This window comes from Babylonia areolata, chromosome 2, assembly GCF_041734735.1.
Source record: "Babylonia areolata isolate BAREFJ2019XMU chromosome 2, ASM4173473v1, whole genome shotgun sequence".
In the NCBI taxonomy this organism is placed as follows: domain Eukaryota; kingdom Metazoa; phylum Mollusca; class Gastropoda; order Neogastropoda; family Buccinidae; genus Babylonia; species Babylonia areolata.
In genome coordinates this window covers 64,848,452-64,870,512 of record NC_134877.1, presented here as the reverse complement: position 1 = coordinate 64,870,512, position 22,061 = coordinate 64,848,452, and the positions used below count along the sequence as shown (strand labels likewise).

Here is a 22,061-nt window from a genome sequence, read left to right as displayed (position 1 = left end):
GTTTGTATTCCTGTTTTTTTGCGTGCATTCTAGCCCAGTGAGCAGGAACAACCTTGCTGACCAGAAATGATTGAATCAGGAACATCAGCATCCAGAATCTGATCAACAAACCTGACATCTGTTTTGAAACTTTACTAATCATTTCCAGCCAGAAGATAAACTCACTTTGTAGAGTCTAAACTGTGGTTCTAACAAGAGAGGCAAGGCCTTCAAGACTCACTTGTGATACACTTAAAAAAATCCAAGCTTTTTATGTATTGAGTATAATTTCAAAATGTAATGTTTAAGATGAGAAAGATCAGTTTAAAGCAAATTAACTCCCCTAGCATTAATTACAGAGTAATTTCCCTTTTTTACTATCTGCACCAAAACGTTTGCAAAATAAATAAAACTTCCATGTTTAGCAAAAGAAGTTCCTGTTTGAACAGAAAATGATAATAATGACTGCTCTTGTTGTTGGGTCAGATTATCAGATCAAAGTGCCAAGTTTAGAGAATACAAAAAATATAAATATAACAGTAAATGCAGTTTGCATATAATTAGGCTTCATCTTTTATTTTTTTGTGCCCATCCCAGAGGTGCAATATTGTTTTAAACAAGATGAATGGAAAGAACTGAATTTTTCCTATTTTTATGCCTAATTTGGTGTCAACTGACAAAGTATTTGCAGAGAAAATGTCAATGTTAAAGTTTACCACGGACACACTGACACACACACAGACAACCGAACACCGGGTTAAAACATAGACTCACTTTGTTTACACAAGTGAGTCAAAAATGTGCCTTGCCTGTAAATCTACCATCATTTCTAGCCAATAACTTGTTTTTTCTTTAAACTCAAATTTGACTTCTACGTAGCTGCATGTGCCCAATCTGTGCCTGAAAACTAAATTCAGACCGTGACCTTTGGCAACTATATATCTTACAACATGGAAAATAACAATAAATACACACAATCATATTGAATAGCAACAAATAACAACTTTCAGTTTTACCATTATTCAATTTGACAATGCTGATATTCATCATTACACAATTGAAACAAAACTGCATAGGACGCTGAATTATAAGTAAACGATCCAACAAACAAAAAACATTCTTGTAGGTTCTAACAAATGAAAAACAACCGGGCTCAACTCTTTTCATTCACAAATCATTTTTCTGTTTCATCCAAGCACTTGCATTCTTGTAGAATCTACAGGATAACTGATAACTTGCACAATATGGCTGTAGACTTCAGGTGAATCTGAAATTAAGCCTTTTGCTGCCAGGAAAATAAGATTTAAGTGAAATCTATTTGCCAGGGTTTTTCCACACAAAAAAACAGGTATATATTTTCAAAAAATTCTGTACTCTCTGGTACTGGAGAAAGACCCATAAAAGTATACATTTTCTGAAAGGTAAATAAATAAAGAAAACAAAACACATGATGTTTTCCCATTTTATATATTTTCAGTGACATGCTGCTGTTTTGAAATCAGTTTTTTGTTCTTTATCACATTTTCAACCTGTTCATTACAAACATTAGTCAGGTAATTTGAACTAAAAGATCATAATTTCTGGATAAATAGATAATATCTGTACACACAAATACACAATGCATTGTGACTTTTCCAAGTGATAATATGGATGTGGGGCCACGCCCCCTGCGTCTCCACCCATCCCCTTTTCACCCATCTCACACAGGTCACTTCATCCAGTTCTCATCAGACCGCGTTGGCTGAGTGCCAAGAAAATGGTTCACACTGTATCATGCTAATAATTCGGTCACTTTCTGTCATCTGCTACAGCTGTACAGCCAGCATCACTCACTGATAGTCGTATCTTGGCCAGTCTCTTGATTGCTCCCTTTATTTTCTATCAAATCGTCCTATAAAAGTTCATCACTGTCTTCTTCGAATTTACACTTCAATTCTTTCTGAGAATCAGCGAAAGAAAGCAATCTTGGTTGATTTAGTGCACCATCATTGCATGTCTTGAGCATGGTGCCAAACATTTTTTTGAGTGAGCGACTAGAGGAGCCAGGCAAACACTGCGGCAGTAACCCAACCAAAACGTTCAAATAAAGGACTGCCTCATGATGTAGATGGGGTTTCTAGCCATGAACAGAATCTAGAAAGATTCCCCAAGCTGAAGCTACCAGTATTTTTGTCAACGAACTCAATGCAAACCAGGGAAAAGTCAGAATATTTTGATGATGAGTTATCTTGTCATTGTGGCAGCAAAGCCTACATGCTTGCGCTGATGAGTTATCTTGTCATATAGGCAGCCTAGGGGTTGATTCAGCAATAAGAGGGCAAGGTCTTAACATTTTCACTGCCAGTCAATTTAGAGTGCAAACTTCCCTTGTGCTCTAAACCTAAAAAAATATGGTCTCAAAGAACAGCTTGGGACTCCCACTGCGATGTGTAGAAAATATTATGTCCTATCCTACCATCAAACATTAAAAGCAGTAGGTTCATGGATAATAGACCCGTGATCTTGGTCACCCTGCAGTGACATGGGTGCTCAAACTAGCTGCTGCATAAATGCGAGTTTGGCAGTGAAAGGGTTAAGGTATCTCTAGTGCCCACAATCACCCATTACACAATAACCTTTTGTCATCATATGTTCTTGTGACCCTTTCTGTATTCTGACTGTGACTCTGAGTCAGACCTCTCACCCTTAACTGACTCCGAGTCAGACCTCTCACCCTTCTTACATCATCACCTAAGTGGATGACTGGAATAGTCTTATTCATGCCTTCCATCCCATTAAGTTTGCTTCATTTACCACTTGAGGTTGTCAACATTAAAAAAAAAAAAAAAAAGTTCAACACACACACACAAAATAAAAGTTGGACATATATATACACACACACACACACACAAATAAACAATTTTTTTTTTTAATTAAACACACACACGCGCGCGCACGCATTCATGCACATACAGACAACCAAGACAGGGCAATTACTGACTTATTTTGTCTAACGCTCTTGACTTCATATTATCAGCAGCAGTAGCCATACTCTCAAAACATTTTTACCGAAATGACAGTTCATTTGTAAAGCATGCTACTTTCCCAATGCCCCAGAAGAAAAATTTTGAGCATGCACATGCATATTACTGTCAACTGTCACAAGCTTTGTGACAAATCAGTGATAGCATAAAAACATTTTCCTCTGCCTTACACGACGCTTTTACCCAACCTGATGTGTATCCAAATCCTCCACCAGAATCCAAAGGACAGGACAGAATTGTCACAAGTGTCACATTAAGAACTGTCACAAACCACTGATTTTTTCACTAACACTGTAATATGCAAAACTAAACCTTTCTGATTGTTCTCTTTTAATGTTCCTGGAATTTTATTTTACTTGCACATTATTTACGTATATATCACTGTTTCTATATTTGCCTCAGCTTCCTCTTTTCTAAACTACTCAATTTCATATCCAGAATCTGTAAGATCATCCTCTTCATCCATGGTTGCCATTTTTACACACACAAGTTACAAATGATACCTCATCCAGCCAATGCCAAGTTATTCACTGTGCACATAGTAACCCTGGAGGATGAGCACGGATGCAGTGGATGACCAAGATATCCTTTCGGTGTCTCATCTTGCTCTCTGCACTCCACAGTGCGTTGCTGTAACCGCCTTCCTCTCCGTTGAACCGATAGGTTTCTTCCGCAGATTCTGCCGGATCCAGACTAAGCATGCATGGGTAGACACACCCCGGGGGCCAACTGCGTGTGGCATGCACACAGCACAGTGGAGCTAGATGGCCGTCGGTGGCTCTCCTGAGCCAACGCCCTTTTATGGATCTCCATAAGGGTGTCTAGCCACCCGCCTCACCAGTCCCGGAAGGGAGCGGTGGGAGTGCCGGTTTAGTTGCCGGCAACCCGACCCTGAACAGGTTGTACTGGATTACAGGTTACCAGTAGCAGATCTAATGACCTGACCTGACTACGGTCTTGCCACTGGAAATTGGTGGACCCGGACGAGAGAGTGAGGTTGACGTTGCGCAACTCCTCTTCACTTTAAACAAACTCATCGCGCAAGTCATCAGTCATCCAAAATGACCTTTCATCCTTCATCATTTCATCACCCCCAAGTCCTGTGGCGACAGGCGAGCGACGAAACGACAGGTGTGGGTACACTGGCAGTCGCAGTCGCAGACCTGCACGCAGGCAGCTCAGGCCATAGGGTCGTTCTTCATCGACAGGAGCAGCGATGGAGCTCGGCAGCCGTCTGAGCAGCCCTCTTTAGGAATGCACTGCTCACCTCCCTGGCATGAGGAAGGGGCTAGAAAAGGTGCCCTAAAAATTGCCTGCTCCATATCACCCTGGCCAGCATACCGCGGCTGGCGGGGACCCTACATCAGCGGTCGAAACAACAAGAAAGAAAAGAAAAAAACAAGGATTGTTCCTCTCACCATTGGTGCTTGGAACATAAGGACTCTCCTGGACAGAGATAACGCGGACAGACCCCAAAGGAGAACGGCACTAGTTGCATCCGAACTCGCCAGATACAACATTGACATCGCAGCCTTGAGTGAGACTCGGCTTGCAGGTGAAGGCGAGCTCTGTGAACGGGGATCTGGTTACACCTTCTTCTGGAGTGGACGAGGAAGCGAAGAGCGACGTGAGGCTGGCGTTGGTTTTGCAGTAAAAACAGCACTTGTCAGCAAGCTAGCTGGAATCCCAAAGGGAGTCAACGATAGGCTTATGACCATGAAACTCCCACTGGCATCTGGCCAGAAGCACCTCACCATTGTCAGTGCCTACGCCCCAACCATGACCAACCCGGATGAAGTGAAGGCGAAGTTCTACGAGGACCTTCACTCTGTCATTGCTGCTATCCCAAAAGCAGACAAGCTCATCATTCTTGGGGACTTCAATGCTAGAGTTGGCTCTGACTACATCTCCTGGGATGGAGTGATTGGAAAGCACGGTGTGGGCCACTGCAACCCAAATGGATTGCTTTTGCTTCAGACCTGTGCAGAGCACGAACTGCTGATAACCAACACAGTTTTCTGCCTCCCTACCCGTAACAGGACGTCATGGATGCACCCTCGCTCAAAGCATTGGCATCTCATCGATTATGTCATCGTCAGGAAAAGGGATAGGCAAGATGTACGTGTAACAAAGACCATGTGCGGCGCCGAGTGTTGGACAGACCATCGCCTTGTAGTCTCGAAGCTGAATATTCGAATCCAGCCCAAGAGACGCCCCCAAGGCCAGAAGGCTCCAAAACGGCTTAACATCGCTAAGCTGAAAAACATCACCATCAAACAGTCCTTTGTGGAGCTGCTGGAAGATCGTCTGGAATCCGCCTCTCTGGACAACCAGAATGTGGAGTCTGACTGGAGGACCCTGCGTGAGCTGATCTATAGTACAGCTTCAGAGACCCTGGGACCCATGTCCAGAAAGCACAAAGACTGGTTTGATGAAAACTGTGATGAAATCAAGCAGCTTCTGGATGAGAAACGCCGTCTGCATCAAGCCTACCTGAGCAACCCAAAGTCCACATCAAAAAAGGATGTGTATGATGCCATCCGCAGGACTGTTCAGCAAAAGTTACGTCAGATGCAGGATAAGTGGCTGAGTGACAAAGCTGATGAGATCCAGGGATATGCTGACAGGCACGATATGAAGAGGTTCTATGATGCCTTAAAAGAAGTCTATGGCCCCACATCCTCAGGATCATCCCCCCTCCTCAGTGCAGATGGGAATACCTTGATCACCGAGAAGGAGAAAATTCTCGAACGCTGGGCTGAGCACTTCAACAGTGTCTTAAATCGCCCTTCCTCCATAAATGATGAAGCCATAGACCGTCTCCCACAAGTCCCCATCAACGAAGCACTGGACGATCCGCCAACACCTCTTGAGACCCAGAAAGCAATTCGTCTGCTATCCAGTGGCAAAGCACCTGGCTCAGACTCCATACCAGCAGAGGTCTACAAGGATGGAGGCACTGTGCTGACTGAGAAGCTCCATCAGCTGTACTCACTCATGTGGAAAGAAGAGACGATCCCCCAGGATTTCAAAGATGCATCTATCATTCACTTGTACAAGCGAAAGGGGAACCGGCAAGCCTGTGATAACCATCGGGGCATTTCCTTGCTCTCCATCGCAGGCAAGATACTTGCCAGGATCCTACTAAACCGCCTCACAGCACACCTTGACCAAGGTCATTTGCCTGAGAGCCAATGTGGATTCCGGAAAGAGCGCGGAACCACCGACATGGTGTTTGCTGCAAGGCAGCTGCAAGAGAAATGTCAGGAGCAAAATGCTGATCTGTTCTCCACCTATGTCGACCTCACTAAGGCCTTCGACACCGTGAGTAGAGAGGGACTGTGGAAGATCATGGCCAAGTACGGATGCCCTCGGAAATTTATTTCCTTGGTCAGCCAATTTCATGAAGGCATGCAGGCTCGAGTCCAGGACAAAGGCGAAACATCTGCTCCTTTTGCTGTCACAAATGGTGTCAAGCAAGGCTGCGTCCTGGCTCCAACGCTGTTCAGCCTCATGTTCTCTGCAATGCTTACTGATGCCTTCAGAGATGGCGATGTTGGAATTGGCCTAAAGTACCGAACAGATAGCAAGTTGTTTAACCTCAGAAGGCTTCAAGCAAAAACGAAGGTCATGACAGACATCATCAGAGACTTTTTGTTTGCTGATGATTGTGCCCTCAACGCTGGATCTGAAGCTGACATGCAACTCAGCGTTGACAAGTTTGCCACTGCCAGCAGGAACTTCGGCCTTACCATCAGCACGAGGAAAACTGAAGTTCTCCATCAGCCAGCCCCAGGGAAACCCTACGTTGAGCCCAACATCACAGTCAACGGTCAGAGACTCAGTGCGGTGGAGCGGTTCACATACCTTGGCAGCACACTGTCACGAAATGCGACCATCGACGATGAAGTGAACGTCAGGATTGCAAGAGCAAGCGCAACTTTTGGTAGACTCAGTGCAAATGTCTGGAACAGAAGAGGCATTAGTCTTGAGACCAAGCTAAAGGTCTACAGAGCAGTAGTTCTCCCCACACTACTGTACGCCTGCGAAACTTGGACAGTGTACCAACGACATGCCAAGAAGCTGAACCACTTCCACACAACATGCCTCAGGAAGCTACTGAACATCAAGTGGCAAGACAAGACCCCAGACACACAGGTGCTCGCAAAAGCCACCCTTCCCAGCATCTTCACCATCCTGATGCAGTCCCAGCTTCGCTGGGCTGGACACGTGGCGCGCATGCCAGACCATCGGCTGCCCAAAAGGCTCTTCTATGGCGAGCTGCAACATGGGAAGAGATCACACGGAGGTCAGAAGAAGCGCTTCAGAGATACTCTGAAAGTCTCTCTGAAAGCATTTGATATCAACCCTGACTCCTGGGAGGAATCTGCAGTGGACCGTGACAAATGGCGTGCTGCTGTGCACAAAGGCGCCAAGTTGTGCGAGGCCAACAGGACTGCTGCAGCTGTTGAGAAGAGGCAGGCCAGAAAGTCACGGGCAAACAAGCTCCCTGACAATGGTATGCCCGTCTTTGTCTGCCCCAACTGTCAGCGAACATTTCGTGCGCAGATTGGACTATTCAGCCATCTGCGCATTCACAGATAGATTCATGAGCATCCTCCCCCCCACCCCACCACCACCCTCCCCCCATCCCCCAGCTGGATGACAACGATGGTCATCATCGATCTCGATGGACACACACCACCAGTAACCCTATCATTCATTCATTCCCCTTTGTAGGGTCTGGCAATGAGAGTGAATCAGGGCAAGGTCTGGTGGAATGGAAAGTCACCACCACTTGTTGGGCAGTCTGGGGCACTGTGAACAGCAAGAGCACTTTTCCTGCTGGACGGTCAGTCATTTTGAATGCAGGGGTGTTAAACAGAAGAGTCAACAAAATGAAGAGCAATCCCGTCTGAATTTAATCAAGAAACGAAAGGCAGATTTTTGCAACAATAGAGGTATTGAAAAAATTTTCTATAAAAGAGAAAAATATCTACACATGCAACCACCACCTACTGAAACTCATGCACATACATGCGCACACAGTGACTTAATATAAGCACCTGCTAGCAAACATGCACAATAGCACATATAACCTGACTGGAAATTAATAAAACAATCCAGCTACAGAGTTAGTTTGGGTTTTTTTAATCTAGAAAAGAATTAATAAACGAAACAAAAAAGACCAGCCATATAAATGTTTTTTGATTCTTAACAATAAAATCTATGGCCTTGATCTTCTATAATGGTCACTCCTGCTTAACTCCATTCTCCAACCTGAGAGGTTAAGCTCTATGATCTACTTTATCACTGCCAAATATCATTTTGAACAGTTTTTCAAACAATGAATATCCATAAGTTATGCAATCATAATCAGTCCATCAGTTTGTGAAAGTGGAGTGATCAAAAGATACTGAAAAGTTTATAAGTTTAGTTTGGTCGTTTTTGTTCAATGACATGAGATGAAGTTTTCTACAACTTTTGCTGCTAACACTATCTCATGATTAAAAGAATTTTAGAGAGAAAAAAACTCACCAAAATATGAATAAAGTAACAGATTTATTAAACCATACTAAATAATATATATATATATATATATATATATATATATATATATATATATAATAGAATAAAATAAGACAACACAGAGTGTTTATCAAGGTTGTCAAATTCAATATTAAAAATACAAATATGACACACAAAACAAGGTCATGTGTGTAGCATGCACTTAACGAATGTAAAAAAACCCTGGCAACAAAAGGGTTGTTCCTGTAAAAATTCTGGCGAAAATTCCATTTTGATAGGTAAACAATAAAATACAATAAAACACTAAGTATTAGAACTTCATGAATTTTTTTTTAATTGGCACACACTTAAAATGCTACAGAGGTGCAAGTGATATACTGGCCAAAATTCAGGTAATTCTCTTACCTGTGTTTCCAAACAATACAACAACAAAAGTTAAAATCATTCAAATCTTTTTTCTTTTTGTAAATCATAACAATTACTGGGAGGTAAAGTGTGAAACTGCATAAATCAATCCAAATCATAGTTACTTTACTGTTTTCAATTCTATAATACTTCTGCTGGAAATACAAATGCAATTAGTAAACATAATAATCAATATGTTTTTGTTGAACCAAAAGTTCTATGTTTGAAGTCAACATAAAAAAGAGCAAGAAATCATTCTGTTTCCAAACTATACAGCATGAAGATGACATAAGGTTTTTAAAAAATACTGATTATGCAGATAAATTTGCCTGTCAAATATGCTTTCACAATCATCTTTTCTTGTTTGTCATTTACATCAAGTACAGAGATTGTTTTATAATACAATCTTGAAACCACAAAAATGAAAGCACAAAATTCAAAACTCATAACTTCAGGTACAATTCAGCAGAGACTTTCAAAAAACAGATTTCCAAAATATCCAGACACTGGCACCTCTGTAATATGTATATGATGGAGTGTCTGTCTCTGGAACCAGCAAAAGCACTCAGCTACACTCAGCTACATCTCCCCCTGTCTTTCGAAATCCATCGTCTGTGATGGTTAATTTTAAGTCATTCTTGAAAGCAGACTTGGATGAACATAAACAAAAACTATCAAATAGGTGAAAGGAGATAATTCAACTGAAAACACAGCAAAGCTCAAATTGGAATGACACCCTAGCCCGACAGACACTCCACCACATAACTGGCACTGCGAGTAGGATCTGAACCTGCATGGATATAACCCAACTGATTTCAAGTACAACGCCTTGACCACTCGGGGACGTTTTCTGAAACATACATTCCAAGCTCAAGGACTGATCATCTGAAACATACATTCCAAGCAATCTTAACCCACAAGGATTTTCTTCTGAAACACAATTTCTAAACTACCTCTTCATTCATAAGAACGACAACATCATAACATTGCAATTCACTACAGAACACAATCAATAATCATGTCCACAATACAAGCATTTTATGGTCACAACATATACAGACATGCTGATCTGAGGAAATATGTCAGCTGCTGCTTCACAATACAAGCATTTCATGGTCACATGTACCAAGACATGCTGATTTGAGAAAATAAGTAGAAAATAAGTTTCCCAGTAAATCCTATGAGCATTACATTAGCTGAATACACGATTATAGTCCAGCACTGGAGGAGGGAAATCAAGGGAAACACACCATCAATTATGTTACGCTGTTATGCATGAAATATAGACCTCCCAAACGTACTCCAGAACAATAACAGTCTCTTTGCATTGTGACCAGGAAAAGACACTGCCTAAATCTGGAACAACTTCAGTGACAAAAATTCTAGTGAAATTTCAATATACCGTATCCTTTTTCTCCCATGAATTGGAGAAAGAAAAAAAGCAGTAACAGCACTGAGTCCTATTACATTTTACCTACATTTATATTTACTTCTTTTTTTTCCAATCAGCAGCTAAGATGAAACTTTCAGTTATATACAAGCTTCACTATGACAGGCTCAAGATGGGTCACAGTAGTACCTGTATTGAAATGTGGTTCAAACTGCAGTGCTCACTGGGTTAGGGATGAAATGAACAATCTCAAAACATGCAGGGATCTGTGACAGCCTGAATTCCCTAATGTGTATACACATTCAGATGATCAAATACACATTATAAAGACCCAACAATCCATGTCTGCATTCAACTGGTATTAGAAACTTGAACATTCCCAGCAAGTGGGTATAGCACGCTCATGAATACAACTACAAGAGAATGCTGCTGTTGTAGTCCATGAACCCAGAAATAACAAGACCAGTCACAGGTTTAGGAGAATATTTATATCTTTCTCTGGCAATAGAAACATTTGACTCTTAGCTAATTTAAGGAATGTCAATCTCAGTTAACTTTTATTTGGCAAAAGAAATATTTGACTCTTGGCTAATTTGAGGAATTTCAATCTCAGTTTTATTTCTTAACACGATTCCTAAATGGTTGGTTAAATTATTTTCCTTCCCAAATAATATTCCATAAAATCCCATTCAACAACTAGGCTACTTTTTCCATGACATGCTTTCAGGCATGAAAAAGACCTCTACATTTCTGCAGCAGTTTACAGGAACCATTAAATACCCTCCAAAACCACCACTCAACAATGACCATCAGAAAAAAAAACTTAAAACAAAACAGCCACCACAATCAAAGACTGTTCCAACAACTCACCAGAGTGGACAAATTCTCTGAGACAATGCGAGCGACATTGCTCAAGTTGTTGTATTCCTCCAGCAACATACTCATGATTTCCTTGGCCTGTGGTGGTGTGCTGTAACCAGAGTTTATTTTCTTCCTCAAGTTCATCTTAATCTCTATGACAAATTCTCGAACCTGGGACTCCAACCGCTGAAACAGCTGATGAGGGTCACGACTGCACAATCTGAAAAAGAAAAAAATACACATTTGTTTTAACTTAAGTATAAGTACTGAGAAGACTTTTCAAGCAAATGAAGCTTGAGTGGGTCTTACACAACAGTTCTAGCTTGCTACACTTTCAAAGCTGTCTCCTGGTGTGTAATCTCACTAATCTGGTGTGATGGATACGCATCATATTAATACACATATACTGGAAATGTGTGTACAGGAGCAGCAATGAAGCAGGTAACCAATGCCAGACAACACCCTCACACTTTCTAGATAGCAAAAAATTGAAATAAATGAACAACACTGAATACTATCTCACCACAACCACCACCACCACCCCACCCCAACAAACACCTGAGCCAGAAGGCTGAAAGTAGAAGACAGCAGAATTTGACAAAGGACAGAATGGGACACTGAGTCATTGAGTGGGGGGGGAAAAAGATAAGAGAGCAGAAAAGACATGAATGGAGTTCACATACTTCCACAGATTTTCCATTAAGTGAGGAATACTATTCAAGAAGTTTCACTTCTAGCATGCTAACAATTTAACATACAACCAAAATTATATGTTAAACTATTAAAGAAATATTCAAAAAGTATAAGTAGTTGCCATTTCCCAAATCTTCTTTCAGTCTGTGTTTGATTTCAGAAATACCTCATTCCTGTGGACTGAAAGCACTGTTACAACACAAAAATGAACCCGGACATGGTTGTGTATATTGGATTCTGGACAAACACAATGAAAAGGTGTGCATAAGATTGGGCAAAACAGTATGCCATCAGCTTGACTGCACCCTATTTCCTTTGTCCTGTCAGTGTCTGATAAAAAGTCAACCCCTAACATACAAGAAAATCCATCAGATAATAATAAACATAACTGGCTAATGTGCATGAAAATTGGAATGCACAATTAATGACATATATCCATTGTCTCAGAAAGTGAACAATTTTTTTTCATCAATTACACACACCATAAGAATAAATTTAGTCATTCTGGAGACTGAACTTCATGAAACTTATAGATCTGAAAATATATCAACTTTGCCAGTAAAAGAAAACTGCGTGCGTTGGCATCTTTAATCACAAATTTTTTTTTGAAAAAACAAGAGGCTCTTTGTTAATTCTTCTGTTTACTTTAACATCTATCCTCAAGAGTGAATAAGGACGAAAATGCTGCCCCCACCATCATATCCTTTTTATCTATTCTCTCCTTTTCCTCTCACCACCTTCAGTCATTGAAAAATTAAAAAATAATATATAATGCGGGGTCAAAAGGGTGTGGGGGATGGTGAGAAGAAACAACAAACTGGCAGGCTGCCTGATCACGAGCAGCACACACACACATTCTCTCTCTCTCTCTCTCTGTACACACACGCGAGCGCGCGCAAACACGCACGCACACACATGCACATACACATGCACGTTGCTCTCTCTATCTCTGTACATACACACACACACAACACGCACACACGCAAGCACACACACACACACTCTTTCTCTTTCTCTCAGAGAAGTACATGCACATGAATATCTCTCCCGTAGTAAACTTACTTTACCTTAATGCTACTGAAAAGCATGCTTGACCCTGAAAATCAGTCCAACTGCTACTGAGAAGTCTTTGCACACAAGCAGATCTGGTTGTGTTTAACTACTCCTTGATTTCAATTGCTACCTTTAAAAAAATTCTGCTTTATTTTTAAATATCTACAAGATCAGAAAGTTTGGAAAGTACAACTACAACTAGCACAAGTGTCACCAGGAAAAACAATGTTCTTATAATTTGCCAAAAAAGGGTGAATGAGAAAATGGGTTACTCAACAAACTGTGTCACATCCTCCACTTAAGGATAAATGTACTTTGTTACCTTGGTGTTAGATTTCAATGACAACTACAGTGAAAATAAGAGCAAGTACAGCCAACAGGCAGATAGTTATCTGACTGGGTCAGTCTCCTGTGCAGACCTCTTGGCACTCTGCTCAAGGACATGTGCACTTATGCCTTAAGAGCTGTCTCTTCCTTTTCCTCTCCCCCTTCTCTTTTCTTATTCCACTCTGCTTTCCCCCACCCCCACCTTTCTCTTTGTTTTCTTATTTTGCTTGCTCTCTCTATCTCTATCCTTCCCTTCCTCCCTCCATCTCTTTTCCACTCTGTGTGTGTGTATGTGTGAGAGAAAGAACTGAACTCTGGATAACTTTTATGACTTAAATGCCAACATCCCCTATCATGACATTTCTAAAAATATACACACCTGAGAAAATATTAGTTTTTCAAATAGGAAAAAAACACAACACAAAGATTAATTCATTCAGAAATGCTGCACGTAAATTATATAGTAAATTACATGAACAACCCTCATCCATACACACACACACACACACACACACACACACAAACACTAACACACACACACACTCTTTGAACTCACTCCCATTCACTCAAACACTCACACACACACGAGAGAGACAGAAAGAGGGGAAGAAAGAGGAGTTGAGAGAGAGTACACATGTATGTTTACAGGTAAGATGTAAGAGAATCACAAATAGGAATATATATAATTTTCACAGCTAATTTAGTGCTGAAACCATAATCTCACCAAAAGAATACATCACACCTAAAAAGAATTGTACATGTACTACATTACACTTAGCACAGAAATAAAAATCAACAAAATGTCCCTACACAGCAAAAACTGCAACTGATTAATACACAATTTCTGGCCACAATAACAAAACAAAAAAACAACAACATAAATGTGCCCAAGTTTCATATCCGAACACAAGGGAAATTTAAGTATTGAATCATAAGTAAATGAACTCGGAAGGCAGATAATGAGAAATAGCTGACAGAAAAAAAAAAAGAAAAAAAAAAGAAATGAGGAAACATCAGACATGAGTGAAACTGAAAGAAATACGGAAATTCCTAGCATACTGTAATTCACCTGGATACAGTAACAGTATTCACAGTACACTCAAAGAGCAACCACCATGGGGAAGCCATGAACAGAACAGATTCTCGCTCTGTTATTCATTTGATATGTACATTCTCACATACATACGGCTGATGCAAATCAGAATGTCTGATGCAACAGTCATTCACCTAACAATAAATTTTCTGTACAGATGATTTAGAAACCAAAACTACAATATTTCAAGAAACTATGAGGAAGAATAGTACTTACTTGTCTACCTGGTTACGGAACGTTACAGCTTCCTCTTCACTCAGGCTAGTCACCTCCAAGGCATACAAACGCCTAACAGTGGTACGTAAAGTAGTCCACACTGTTTGCAAAGCTTTTGTTTCCTGTTCATACTCTTGGGTGATCTGTCGCCTCTCCATGCAAGAATCACAGTTACACACAGAGCCGTTTGGCAGTGTCGGTTCTCCTGTGCTTGGGGGAAACACATTTAAATCGCCAAGCATTCCCCCCAAAGACGCCTGGTCCAAAGAAATTTCCTGCAATGGCATACAATCACATGATTAGCTCCCTCAACTGTCACAATTAAGAAATTCTGTGTATGAGTGAGTGTGATTGTGAGTGTGTGTGTGTGTGTATGTGTATGTGTGTGTGTCTGAGTGTGTGTGAGCGTCTGCCTGCCTGCCTATGTCACTACAGTGTCTCACAATATGTATGTGCCTGTATGTCTGTGTATACATGTGATTGCACGAGTATGACTGTTGTATGTTTGTGTGGAAAAAACTTTTCAACTAAAGACAGAGAAAGAAAACACCATACACCTCCACCTACCCCCACCCCCCTCCCCCCCTCAACCAGACCCCTTACTTACAAAGACAGCACATAGTGACACAAAACAATTGTCCTATCTACTTTACTGAAAACATACTTCTGGGCTCTTGAAGAACAGCAGAGATGAAACAAATACAACTGTTAATTTGTTTTTCCAAGGTAAGGTAAGAAAGCAAAGCAATTCCATCAGCCATTCTGATTTTTTAATAAAGATCTCCTTTGCGTATAAAGCTGGTGGGGTTTTGTGGTGGTGGTGTTGTTTTTCATTCCAGATCCTCAAACACGAACACTTTACTGGCATCCACATCACCTTTTTAACTAAAGACCCACCAAAACCTAAGATAAAAAAGACAAGAGTTTTTGTTTTTATCATACAAACTTTCAACCTAAAAAAAAACACTTTTATTAGAACATACCTGCCCAGGATTCAAACTAACAGCTGGTATGGGAAGTTCACACACAGACTTCTGTTAAAGAAAAGAAAAAAAAAAGAAGAAATACTACTGGCAACATAGAAAAGTTATCCAAATGGTAAACTTCAGTTATTTTTTTGTGTTTTCTTTTTTATATTGTTTTTCAGATAAATACTCTTACATCTTCCTAATTTCACACTGCACATAACTCATCATAGTTGACTTACTATGTGTGTCACATGCAAAACTAAACAGTGCCTATTACAATGATGTTTATCTGTCTGTTTTGAGTGACATGTAAAATGAATTAATGCAATGTATTGAGGTGGGGTTTTTGTTGGGTTTTTTTATGCAGGTTTCTCTTTTCAGTTCCTGTAGTTTAAATACTGATTATTTTTTTCGAGGTCTTACTGAAAAAAAAACACCCTGAGATGTCAATGATTCATTCCTTAAGTCCAACAGCGCAACCAATTCAACTTGGTCATGACAGATTGTTAACTGGACAATTGAACTCTCCTGATTTTTCTGAACGTAACTGTCTTAAGTAGTAGTGGTGTCCTGATGCAAAAACTTAAACCTTCAAGTTGTAAATGAGAGAATTCACATGCTGTATACATGTACCAAAAATGCACAATTTCATTCTGATGACATCCAACTATAACTGACCCCAGTTCCCCAATACAACCGAATGTATATCATCTTTAGTAAAATTCTTAATAAAATTAACTATTAAAAATTTTTTTTTAAAAGATGCACACATTCACACACGCAATGAGAACTTCTTACATATGATTCACGTAACTTACATAGTCAAAACTACGATGCACACCATCAGTTGAGTTGCGACATGACTGGCAGACCCAAACCTGGAACTACAGTGCACACACACACACACACACACACACACACACACACACAGGTCAACTGGATTAAATCAAATCTACTTTCGTTTTCTCCGCATAGGCGGATAGCAGTTTGCACAGGACAGGAATGTCAGGCCCCTGCCGGAGTCTGCACTAGTGGGTCACGGTTAAGTATGTGTAATTAAATCAAATATAGTTTATATCATTATGCTGCACTGACATTTTAACACAATTCTGATCCAAATGAAGAAGTAAATAAACATCTTAAATATATGTATCTTATGAAATCACCTGCCATAGTGCCATGGATTTCTTGATTTCTGATTAAAGTTCACCTCCATTTTTTTTTTTCCTTTTTAAAGAACAGTGCTGTTCATCCCAGTGCTTCAACTTTCAAATTAAAACAATTACTGAGACAAGTGACAGATCAAAGTAAAGAATATATGTCAATAAAACACTGGATAAAAAAATCCAAATGCAATCTGTCTCATCAGATACATATCAATCTCTAACCGTTCTGTGTGATGTATGAGAGTGCATGCATATAATTCTACTTTTAATCCCTCCCCTTCCGTCTACCTCTGCTAATCATAATCGCTAAAATATTCACCACTTTAAGGTTTGATGCTTTACATAATGTACATGTATGTTAGATGTGTAACAACACTGACAGATAACTCACCTGGTCAAATGAATGCCCATCTAACTCAACCTTATTTGAGTCTTCAGAAACTGAAAGAAAAATAAAACATTGATGTTTTTTTGTAAAATGTACAGACTAAATCAAGATGGAGGAAATGATACAAAATATGTGAAAACAACAGCATACCCATTTAAAAAGTACCAATGCACTTGGCTTCTATTTTATCATTCAAATTCAAATTATTCCCTAAAGAGCCAATGTCTTCTCTGCATGAAATTCAGGCTGCTCTCCCCAGGGAAACAGAATCTCTTCAAGGAGAGCATCACCTTTGTTTTCTCTGTCTGCAGGTGAATGTTCCCCCACCCCACCCCCCGGACCCCCCCTCCCCCACCCACCCCTGAGTATTTTTGTTTTTGTTTTTTCAGAATTTTGCCAGGGACACCCCTTTTGTTGCCGTGGGTACTTTTATGTGCAGAGTGCATACTGAATATGGGACCTCAGTTTATCGTCTAATCAGAAAGACTAGTGCCCAAACCAGCACTCTGGGTCTAGTGGAAGACAGTGTGTGTGTGTGTGTGCGTGTGGTGGGGGAGGGTGAAAATTCCTGTCTATGTGGAAATCCAACCCATGGACGCTCACTTCCAGCCAGGTGCATTACCACTAGGTCCTGAATACACCAGATGATTATCCCAGCATTACTCATTTACTGTCTTTTTCATCTTTAATATCAAAGACCAAGCTTAGCACATAAAAAGGAAGCTTGTGGCCTGTCCAATGACATCCATGATTCTATCTGGCTTAAGTTAATTTGTTCGTGTTTACAGCTAAGCTGATCACACAGGGCCATTTCAAAATTGAAAATACATTGTACACACACCTGCACACGTGCAAACACACACACACACACACACACACAAATCATTAGATTACAGGTCATAATCCAGTCATACAAAGAAAATATGAAACGATCAGAAAATAAAGTGTAGTTACAATTGCATACAAACACATAATGACTGCCTCTAGCACTAACCAACTGATCTGGACCATCTTCCACCAGAGAATTCTATACAATTACACCTAAATACCATTTTACATAATTATGAAAACATCACTGCTGTAAGTTACAAACTTGTCAAAATGACTGACAGACATTACTAATCTTCAGACAACAACAAAACTGGTCATTGTCCTAACCGTGAACTTCTTTAGTTTTAAAATATGGATTCACATCACTGTGAAATGCATAAGAACATAGGGGATTACAGTGAAACTGTCCCTCAAAGTATGCAAAACACATCCTATAACCTATTTCATCTGATTTCAACACAACCAGTAAAATCAACAGTCTTTACCTGAACCCTCAGCATCTGCTGTAAAGGATTCTGGTTTATCCTTGCCACACAGCAAACACTTTTCTTTGTCCATGAAGGGGTTCGGCCCCTTGTTGAAAGCTGGCATGATGTCCCTCTCATCCGTGGCATCCATTATTTGAGCTATTCGCTGAAATGGAATATTTCAAATTAAAATAACAATGACCCACCTCTGAAGTGTCATAATTATAGAACCATGGATTTAAAGAACATTTTAATTTTCCAATCATCTAAAATGTGACAGAACAGTTCCTGTTACCTAGCTGAAACTCTGGATCCAAACAGTCTTAACAATGACAAGTATATAATCAGACACTGACTGAGTTGTGCAAATTTAACAAAAACTGTAGTAGTAACTCTGAGAAAAAAAACTGAAAATTCAGGAATGCTTCAAAATTATGTTTATAAATATCATTATTTGTGACTATGTTACATAGTATATATATATACACATATATCATACATAAAGATTTTTTTTTTTTTTTTACTCTCTTTTCTGATGGTTGCCTCACTTGTATAAAAGAGTGCGTCTGTGGTTCTTCCTGTTTTCTGGGTGGTTTTAGTTGCCTGAAAGGAAATTTTCTTCCTAAAATTACATTGATGTAACATACTTACCGTGACCCACTAGTACAGACTCCGGCAGGGGTCTGATTCCTGTCCTGTGCAAACTACTACCCACCTATGCGGAGAAAACGAAAGTAGCTACAGCCGATAACCTCCCAAAGTAAGTTACCTCCCGTTTGCATCCCTGACAAGCGCCCTCTTTTGATAAACTATTTCTTTGTACTATTTGTATTGTCCAATCAATGTGTGTTTTCATTTGTCTGGAGCTTTAATTTGCCAAGGTTTATGTTTTTTCTCTGTCTCTGTTTTGCTGTCTGACTCAATCAAAATCTATCCTCACCCCTCGATGACTCTCACACCATCCCATATCTAACACACAAAAAAATGGTCAATTCAAATAAATACCTGGTATTACTCATATATTTAGTAAAGTACAACATTTTTCCAAAATTCACAGTGACTGAGATGTGAAAACATGTATCAGTATGCTTATAGTTATATTTTGTTGCAGTGAATGATTTTTCTTCACACGGGACCTCGGTTTATCGTCTCATCCGAATGACTAGCGTCCAGACCACCACTCAAGGTCTAGTGGAGAGGGAGAAAATATCAACGGCTGAGCCGTGATTCGAACCAGCACGCTCAGATTCTCTCACTTCCTAGGCGGACGCGTTACCTCTAGGCCATCACTCCACTTCTTCAGCTCTTCAAAAATTTGCTGCTGCCAGTAACTTTCAGAATCAACACCTTTACCATCAGGTTCATCAACATCCTTGATCGGAAACGCAGAAAGTGACATCAGTTTATCAAAATGTCCAGAACACAGCACATGGCAAAACTTTTGAATCATATTCATTCTATCACAAACAAGAAAGAAATATCTTTAAAAACCCAAAACCAGGCTGAACTCTTTGATTTCCATAAAGACTGCGATCATATGATTTAGCTCCTGCCAATTACTATTAATCCAACCACATCATTCAACCCTAAATTACTTCCACCCCACAAATCCCAGCACTCTAATACTGGTATACATCTTGCAGCTGAACAGGTATCTAAAATATGTTCCTTCAATATGATGGATGTCTCCTACCCAACAAGAAACCAAGGACTCTGCTGGTTATGCTAAATAACTGCCCCAACAGTCAGGTCGACGTCTAGCAGATAACACTATTCCCCAGCGCTTCTCTTCAGCCAACTACTGAGCTTCTCATAAAAAAATTGCAGGTTTTGGCATTAATTCTATTTTTAGTGTTCTGATCGAAAGAAACATTGAGATGATGCTCGTTGAAGCAGCCAGTTTTCCAACAGACATTTGTCATGTATACATAGCTGTAAACTGTAAAATCCTGGGAACTGCATACTGTAACTAGAACAGGCAATCACAACACACATCTCCCAACCATCTATGGAAAAGGCATTTGGTCCAACCGATGGCGAAATAACACAATTCTATACAATATATAGTGGCCTTGACATGGAGACAAAGAATGAAAGAGTGATTAGAATGAATGACAGTGAGTACGAGTGAGTAAGTGAGTGAGTGAGTGAGTGAGTAAGTGTGTGTGTGTGTGTGTGTGTGTGTGTGTGTGTATCTGTATGTACACAACATATGTACCAGTTTTCATGTCACTTTTCACTCAGGCCTCTCTCCTCTCCCTCCTGTTTCAGTACCTTTCTTTCTAATCAAAATAAACTATTGATATTTCATGAATTCATTGTTCATAATTTTGTGATCAAATTCTGGTATAATAAAATTTACATTATCAGCCCTAAAAAAAATCATAAATGATAGTATTCTTATCTTCATTCGCTAGCATAACTGCATCATACAAAGAAATGTAGAACCCGCCACCCATCCCCCCATAATTTTCAAAAGCACATAAATGGTACATGAAGTAATGAGACAATACAACCGTGGTACCGTGCCTTACCAAATTTGGCAATTTGCCATCAAGACCATCTAGCCAGACCTAAAAACTATCACGGAACTATGACCCTTCTCAGTGTGAATTACAACAGCCAGAACATTCTTTCAATACAGTATACCATGCCCTGTTTGCCTTAAGAATATCACTGTTACTATTACTCACGGTTTCTTGCCAGTTCGATCTGTTCATTCCATCCCACACGAATTAATTTTGATCCAGTCAGCACTTAGTTACACAGCATTGTACCTCCGGTTACCAACAAAACAATCCGTCTAATACAGACAGCAATTGTCGTTGATGCTTCTATCAATATTTCAACTTGTAATCAGCTAACAGGAAAGAACATTACCTCCGCATTTCTGTTTTCTTCGGTCACGACTTCGGTGACTTCATTTGCCTGTGGGATGGTTGCTGCATATTTCCCTGTTGCAACCTTGTTTTTTCTTCGCTTAGCCTTTTTGTTCTCTTGTGTACTCATTGTCTCTGGTCAAAACAGACTCCTAAGAGCCTCCAGCTAACTTCCAAGTTAGCACAAACAAAAAATACACAAGTTAATTGTGTGGACAAACCTGGTTTCTTTCATTACATTCGATTAAGACCACAAATAAATATGGCGGAACCATAGAATGTACCCAGAATCCTCTCTCTGTAGGCATGTACATAAGGGAGGTGATTCTGTGCCTTCTATAGCAGACGACGTGGTTTTTTGTCGAAAGTATGAACTGGTCTTCTTCAGGTCAAGCCCATGTGGACTGCAAAGTGATGGCACATTCTTTCGGGGCTCAGAAGAAAAGACGGCCCTGACAATCAGACTGCCTTGACGACACATGCGAGGTCGTGGAGGCCATCACTCCACTTTACATCCCTTCTCCATCCCATCAGTCCTCTCAACTTTGACCCGCTCTCATTGACTTATTTAACTACATCCCCTCCGCAGCCCGACTGCCCCTCACCACACACCAGAGCATAACACAATACGTAATGTTATCCCCTACTATACCGATTGTGGTCACTTCTCACCGCTCCTGCTATTATATGCGCTCAAAGCTGAGTAATGACAGCTGGACGACAATGGTACGAGTTGTCGCCACCGGCTTGGATCAATAAACGTGGTTACGTCAGTTGACCCGCTACCCTCTCC

General features: G+C 40.3%; 1 protein-coding gene across 6 annotated transcripts in view; it reads right to left on the bottom strand.

Moving 5' to 3' along the window:
- The window catches only part of LOC143276252 (uncharacterized), a 58,622-nt gene extending 37,076 nt beyond the window's left edge, over positions 1-21,546 (bottom strand). For 3 of the 6 annotated variants that reach the window (XM_076580734.1, XM_076580744.1, XM_076580752.1), the window contains exons 1-7: positions 21,270-21,546; positions 18,408-18,555; positions 17,095-17,144; positions 16,356-16,421; positions 15,553-15,603; positions 14,570-14,844; positions 11,197-11,407 (exon numbers count right to left, since the gene is read on the bottom strand). In XM_076580734.1, coding sequence (XP_076436849.1) covers positions 11,197-11,407; positions 14,570-14,844; positions 15,553-15,603; positions 16,356-16,421; positions 17,095-17,144; positions 18,408-18,555; positions 21,270-21,398 — 930 coding nt within the window. In that variant the 5' untranslated portion in view covers positions 21,399-21,546. Of the gene's footprint in view, positions 1-11,196; positions 11,408-14,569; positions 14,845-15,552; positions 15,604-16,355; positions 16,422-17,094; positions 17,145-18,407; positions 18,556-21,082; positions 21,242-21,269 lie in introns of those variants that run through there. The other 3 variants (XM_076580769.1, XM_076580775.1, XM_076580759.1) reach the window with 3 other exon arrangements.
- Between the last annotated feature and the right edge of the window lie 515 nt (positions 21,547-22,061).